This window comes from Vicia villosa, linkage group LG7 (genome assembly GCF_029867415.1).
Source record: "Vicia villosa cultivar HV-30 ecotype Madison, WI linkage group LG7, Vvil1.0, whole genome shotgun sequence".
NCBI classification, from domain to species: domain Eukaryota; kingdom Viridiplantae; phylum Streptophyta; class Magnoliopsida; order Fabales; family Fabaceae; genus Vicia; species Vicia villosa.
Genome location: NC_081186.1, coordinates 113,789,286 through 113,796,427, shown reverse-complemented (window position 1 = coordinate 113,796,427; position 7,142 = coordinate 113,789,286). Strand labels below are relative to the sequence as shown.

The 7,142-nt window shown below is 30.4% G+C and overlaps 1 protein-coding gene across 1 annotated transcript; it reads right to left on the bottom strand.

The window, feature by feature from the left end:
• Positions 1 to 446: 446 nt before the first annotated feature.
• LOC131616616 (uncharacterized) lies at positions 447 to 4,688 on the bottom strand. Its single transcript, XM_058887981.1, has 3 exons — positions 3,682 to 4,688; positions 996 to 1,535; positions 447 to 857 (listed from the first exon to the last, which is right to left on the bottom strand). The coding sequence occupies exons 1-3, from the start codon at positions 4,543 to 4,545 to the stop codon at positions 756 to 758; spliced, it is 1,506 nt and encodes a 501-aa protein (XP_058743964.1). The 5' UTR covers positions 4,546 to 4,688; the 3' UTR covers positions 447 to 755.
• Between the last annotated feature and the right edge of the window lie 2,454 nt (positions 4,689 to 7,142).

Sequence of the window (7,142 nt, the reverse complement as noted above, 5' to 3'; positions counted from 1 at the left end):
TATAATATTATATATTTTATTTTGAAAAATTTAAAGAAAAGATTTCAAATAAAAAATTAATTTAAATAATTTTTTATAAAATATTATTTTAGTTAAATTACGTATTTTTTATTATAATTTTTTGGATATTAAAATTTAAAAATAAATACTTAAATTAAAATTATTTTGAATAACATTTTATAAATAAAAAAAATTAATTTTAAATATTTTTTTTTAAATTAACGTAATTTTAATATGTTTTAATCTTCAATAACATGTATTTTATATTATTAGATACTAAAAGTAATTTTAAAATTTTTAAAGACTTTTGCTATTTTGAATCTTTTATTTTATAAAAATGACTTTTAAAAATATACAAAAAGACTATTTTTTTTAAAACTTAAACATTATATATAGAACTATGAAAGTAATTTTATATTACTTATGTTATTATTTTCTTTAAAATGTGAGCTCATGTCCACCATAGTTGACCTACAAATCAAAGTATAGTAACAGTTGGACTGTTGAAACTTGAATGATAAGTTTCCACTAAGTTTGGCACAGCCCAATCTAACTTGAATGAACTTGACTTCTGTCTCTTTCTGAACTTTTAGGTAAAAAATTTACAAATTTTCTAAAGTAGAAAATAAAGTAATAATTTGGACTTCTACCACTCAAAAAGAAATCAGAAAGTAAAAAAAATTGTAAACAATTTTATATATATAAATTAAATCATTGAGTCAAGAACTATCAACAAGCAAGTTGGAGCTCTATAACTACAATTCAACAACTTCATCCTCTCTGCATTCCCCTACATCAATCACCATTGTTCCTTTCCTCTTTGTATCTTGAACCCTACAACAATTTCTTCTTGGAGACTGCTCAAAACAACAAAATCATATTTATTTCATTAAGCAACTTTATGTCAAATATATCGTGCGCACGTACGTGTACATGCGCGGCACAAAAGAATGTGATAATATTTAAGTTTATGAATTAGAGAAATTTGAAAATACCTTGTCCCATAAATGCGGGTTGGATTTTTTATAAACTGTTACCACTTTGATTTGAGTTGGATCCTCCATTTTCCACTTGCAATCCGGATTCTTTTGAACCCGAACATATCGACTAGCAGTCTCGTCGGTATCCTCATCTTGTATTGCATTAGACAAGTAATAAATAAACGGTTTCTGACAAACATTTCGGCTGACGGGACGTGTGTTGAACGGATAGGCAGTGTAATCGGCTCGCTTGTACCAATTTAGGAAGGTCCTTGCCGGCATCTCCATCTCTCTAGCCGAGAAAATGCCACGGAAAATTTGAACCGCGTAGCCCCAGGACACAGATACGGTCCAATTCCGTGATTTGTCGTAGCAAATTGATTGTTGGATGAGTCCGGCCGGGTCCAAAGTCATGGGCACCGTAAGACGCTTTAGGGCTTCGATCCGGGTTACATTCGGAAAGATGGGCTCCACTACGTCTAAGTGGTGGAGAGATACCAATGGTGCAATGGGATGGGCTGCAAGAAGCCCAAAGAGATTCCCATACACATCAAACTGGAAAAATCAAACACAAAACATAACAAACCAATGTCAAATTATGTTCAAAAACAAGTATAATAGATAATGAGCAAACTACTAGAAAATGTTCATGTTAAACCAACCATAAAATGTTTTATCACACACATTCCAACACTGTATAAACATACGGTTTTTTAAACAATCATATACAGGGTGTCTGATGTCTGATACGTGTCAATTATCGGTGTCTGAACAACAACTCTCTAAACCAACCAAACCAATAAACAAGAGAAAACAAAAGTATGACAAGTTGATTAAAACTAGACAAGATTTTAGGTGAAGTGGAAAAGGGAGAAAGGATCATATTATATTGCCGACAAGTTACAAGTATGATTAGGGTTAACCAATCATGGAGGTTATTGTGGCTTAGATATTCATGGTGAGATTGTGATGTGCTTTATGGTGTGACTAAGAGTGTACTTTATTAATATTAAATTTGAATGGTGTCAGTTCAACTACACCAAATACAATGCACATTAAAAGCATAATAAAGTGACACGTAAATGCTTGTACTATTAAATATTTCTCACAAAATGAAGCATCTTAAGAGCAACTCTAGTTGTGCTACTCCTTAACTATTCTTCAGAATTTATCATTGCAAAGGAGTGGAAGTAGCAGTAATATATAGAATTGTTGCATTTAAAATATGTATAGAAAAGAGTGAATGGATAAGAATGATTTAAAATGAATTTTACATTGAGATAACTAGTTTAAAAAAAATTAAATGAGATACAAATTGGAAGAGAAAATACTATGGTCAACTTTATTAATTCCCATAATTTTTTAGTCAAATTCAAACTTTGTGGGTATTTTTTTTTAATGACATCACACTTTTTTGTGAGTAATTGTGATTGAAATTTATCTCTAAATAGTGATAAATGATCTAGGCCATATAGACTATAATTATCCAAAACAATTATTTGAATTTTCTCAATAGCATCTAACAGAAAAACATTTCATTTAATGTAACTTATCTAGGAGTAACTTCTAGCATCTACTTCTTTGTCTTTTTTGCCTTAATTTTTTATATAAGTTTTTTTTTTTTGAATTTATTACATCTAATCTAACGGTTATTACTTAGTTCCATCCATTGCCAAGTAGCACATTTTTTCTTATTAACATTGACGTTACTTGATTATTAAATAATATTGCATCTGCCTCTAAAATTTATCCAAGTCACAGATTATCCTAGGAAGGTTCACCGCATAAATAAATACATCAAAATTCTTCACAAATTGACCATTTTATTTAAAAAGTTTAAGAAAGCAAATTCCATTGTACTGTCACTCATATTAAAATATTAAATAAAATAAATGCACAAAAAAACCACAATATTTTTTCAAATAAAAATTACTCCTTAATGTTATACATATTTTCACACAAATTAAAAAAATATGATAAATGAAAAAGAAAAAAAATAATTTTAACATATTATTTTTATTAGTTTATTTTAATTATTATTAATGTAAGGTGAAAAAAAAATTATGAATATTAATTAGAAAATAAAATTGAAAAATAGACATAAAAGCTAAAATTACATTAAAAAAGTGAGACTTATTTTAGAACAAATAATTTTTATGATATTAATTTTGGGTAAGTGAGGAAGTCCTACTCAATTAATCATTGATAATTTGTCAAAAAATCAACCTAGTTCACTAGAAAAACTCAACCTAATTTTCCATTTCTACTTCTAGATATTTTATAGTAAATTACTACGAATTAAAAAATCATACTTTTTTTCTTTTTTAAATGAGTTAGATTTTCTTCTACATCTTCTAAAAACAATTTCCATTTCCACTCATTCCAAAAATAACTCAACCAATATCTATCAAAAAAAAACCTATTTGAACTTAGTGAATTTATATTTCAACCACTTAATCCTTATCAATCATCAACTAAGTTAAAAATTATCACAGAAAGATTCATCAATTATTCAATAAAATCGATTCTATTCACAGTTGATATAATATATGGACCAGATACATCAATTATTCAATAAAATCGATTCTATTCACAGTTGATATAATATATAAACCAGATACATCAATTATTCAATAAAATTGATTCTATTCACAGTTGATATAATATATAGACCAGATACATCAGTTATATTGGGACTAACCTGATGAAACCCTTTCTCCTTGGTAAGAGGAACCCCAAGCTCAGCCATACAAGCCTGAATCCTATCATCAGAGCCATACAAACCAGGATATCTCTGAATACACCTATCTTGCATTTTCTCCAAAGCCACAGCCAAAGGATAGCTTATCGCAAACCCACCACCTCCATAAGCCATATTATAAGAAAAATAAATATTCTGCAAATGACTCTCCGAAGAACTCCCAATATAATAAAACCCATTATGATCATATTTCCTCAACACATTCACCAAATTCTCCCCAACAAAAAACGTATCATCGTCCCCCATTACAAACCACCGCACATCCTTCATCCCGACACGAACTGTCTCCGACACAATCCTGGATATCCTTATAGCTGACCTGTGACCTTTCGAGTTCTTGTACTTGAAATTCGTTGTGTCTTCGGAGATTTTCATAACGGGTAACAGGTTTTTGTCTTTAGGATCTGGTTTTACTTTCTGTTCTAGCCAAACAATGCCGCGCATTTGGTCTGGTTTGTACCAGAGTTTGATGTACTCTTTTCGCTTCTTCCATAGCTTCGCTGATGCCCCGATTCCGAAGACTATGTGAGAGATGTTTGTAGGTTGTTCTCGAAATGGGTTTTCTGTTTGCGGTTTGAAATTTGTGTGGCTGTTATGAATAATGGGTAATATGTCTGGGTTTTGGAGGTTTTGGTTGTTTTGATGAGGTAAGTTACTTTCACAATTATAGCTATGAGTGACGAATCTGAGGGAATAGAAAAGGTATGAGATTGAGATTAAGAGGAAGAGAAAGGTTATGAGCTTTGAGAAGGTTATGGATGAGTGGTGATTGTGGTGATCTTGTTCTTTGAAAGTGTTCTTCATGGTTTAGAAAAATGGGTTTTTTTTTTTTTGGTGTGTGGTGGGTTTGAGATTTGGTAAAGTTTGAAAGATGGAAATGAATGAGTCATATAGTAAAGGAAGTTTGGAATTACGAGAAAGTTAGGAATTTTGAAAGAAAAAAATGTCAAAGTAAATGAACCGTGTAGAGGACAGGTATGTATGAGTGTGCTAAGGAAAACATTGGCGTGTGTAGATTTCTACACAAAAATACAATTTGGAGTTTCATAGAATTAGGAAAGAGAGTATTTGGATGTATATACTATATATAGTTAACAAGTTAAAGATATTGATTATTTAATGTATTTGAAAAATAAAAAATAAAGTTTGTTAAAAGATAAATAATATTTATAAAAAATTATTCAATTTAGCTTTTAATCATAATATTTTTTAAATTAATAAAATACATATTTCTAATAATATAGGGGTATACATTACACATTATGGATAAGTAAAAGACTTTAGGTTCGGCGAAGTTATTTCTATATTATTAATCGAGAAAAAAATATTCAAATGCTATGATTTACAAAAAATTACAATAGTTTTTAAATCAGATTAATCATTGAGGAAGGAAAAGATGGAACACAAAAAAAAAGGAGCTAGGTTAAGACCGTCTAAAAACGAAACAAATCTTAAAAAAAAAAGGTAAGCTCTAGCTTATTTTTTACAAAATCTTTCCTTAAGCTCAAAGGTACCGTATAAAAAATGGTTAATGTAGGAAGAGTGCAATTTAAAATGGCCAAAATAATCGCACACGAGTTTCCTTCTCTATATCTGTGAGTAATGAAGAAAATCGTTGTTAGAGTTAAAGCCTTACAATGATGCCAACGAAAGCGAATGTGTCAGGGAACAAGTTTATCATTGGAGAAGGCTTGAACCACCAAAAGAGAATCTATTTTTATCCAAATCTTTGCCCAACCATTATCATTAGCTAACTCGATAGCTCTAAGCACGACAGTGAATTCAGCATGAAGAGAGGAAATATGAATTAAAGGCTTTGCAAAAGCTAAGAGAAAGTCACACTTGAAGTTTCTAAAAATACCCCATGCTCCACTAGAGTTAGATGAAAAAGCCCCATCATAATTGTATTTCGGCCAATCTCCAAAAGGGGGCTGCCAAAGCACTTCCTTGATTTGAGGGGCTCGAGGAAAATTAATGTTGATCTTGAAAGCCTTAGTAAGAAGTAAATTAGAGACGAAGTTTGAAGATGCTAATCGAGTGTTACTACTAGTCTTGCGGACCTGGCTAGAGATATAACTGATAAGAGTGTGAAAATTATGACTAGACATATAACTGATAAGAGTGTGAAAATTATGACTAGACATCTAATGATAAAGGATAAGTTAAATGTGGATTGGGAGAACTGTTGAAGCAAGTAAAAGACTTAAAGCTCAAGTCTTTGTTTGTTAAGTGTCTCACATGTATTTATAAGTGGGGACAATCCTCATCCTACAAGTCGGTTTATAGGAATGAGTTAGGCTAAACTCTAATTCTATCATGGTATCAAATCTGGTTCTAGATCTGTTGGGTCACCTGCTATCAGGTCACCGCTATCGAGCCACCCACCATTTATTTTTGTGCTCCAAATGTTCAGTCATTAGCTGGAAAGAGTGTGTTAAGTGTCTCACATTGGATAATATATGTCCTGAATTGCAACAAATTCCTACAAATTGTTCTCCATAATGCTTCTTATTTATATGGTCTCATTAGTAGCTTTAGTCGAGCTTATGTTGAGACCATTCATTTTTAATATACTAAGTGTATGTATGTATTCACGTTTGAAACATCCATAATTGATTTTGTGTGTGTACAATTGATTTTAACATGTTTGTTTGTTCTCGAGTATAATTGATTATGATTTGCCTAATCGATTCTACTTGAAGTTTGGATTTGTATCTTATGAGTTTAAACGTGATTTTTTACACTAAAGTTTTTTTTTTCAACTCGGTTTTGCAAAATTTAATTAAACGTAAATTATTTTATCATCAACTCACTTTTAGCCCAAATAAATTTTATAAAATCAATTCACTCCAAATCAATTTTCTTCACCATAGAACCAAACACACATTAAGTTGCAGTTCACCTACTTTAAACTCTTTCATTGAGGAGACATGGCCCTGGATGAAGTCGTATACTACCTTTACTTGATGTTCATTCACTATTTTTCTTCACTCACTGCATATTATTGGCCTTATTTGATATAAGAATCAACTTGTTTACATATAAGAATTTTACCGAAGATAAAATCATCTCAAAAATCTAATTTATACTAAAGGGAGATTCCCTAAGAAATAATTTGCACATACAATGGCCGTAAATTAGCTAATTTTGGGCTACCGATGCAAAATTCTCCTAAAATTTCGGGTTTCTACTGACTATAAAATATGATTTTACCAATAAATGGACTCGAATATCAATTTAGGATTCGAGTCAAATCCTTGAGAGTTTCAAATTTAATAGATTTACAATTCAAGTCATAAGCATTAAAGGATTGAATAAGAAATAAGAATTTTATTTGAAAATAATGAGACTTATCATAACGATATACAATTAACTAAAACTCGAAAAAATGAGTTACATAC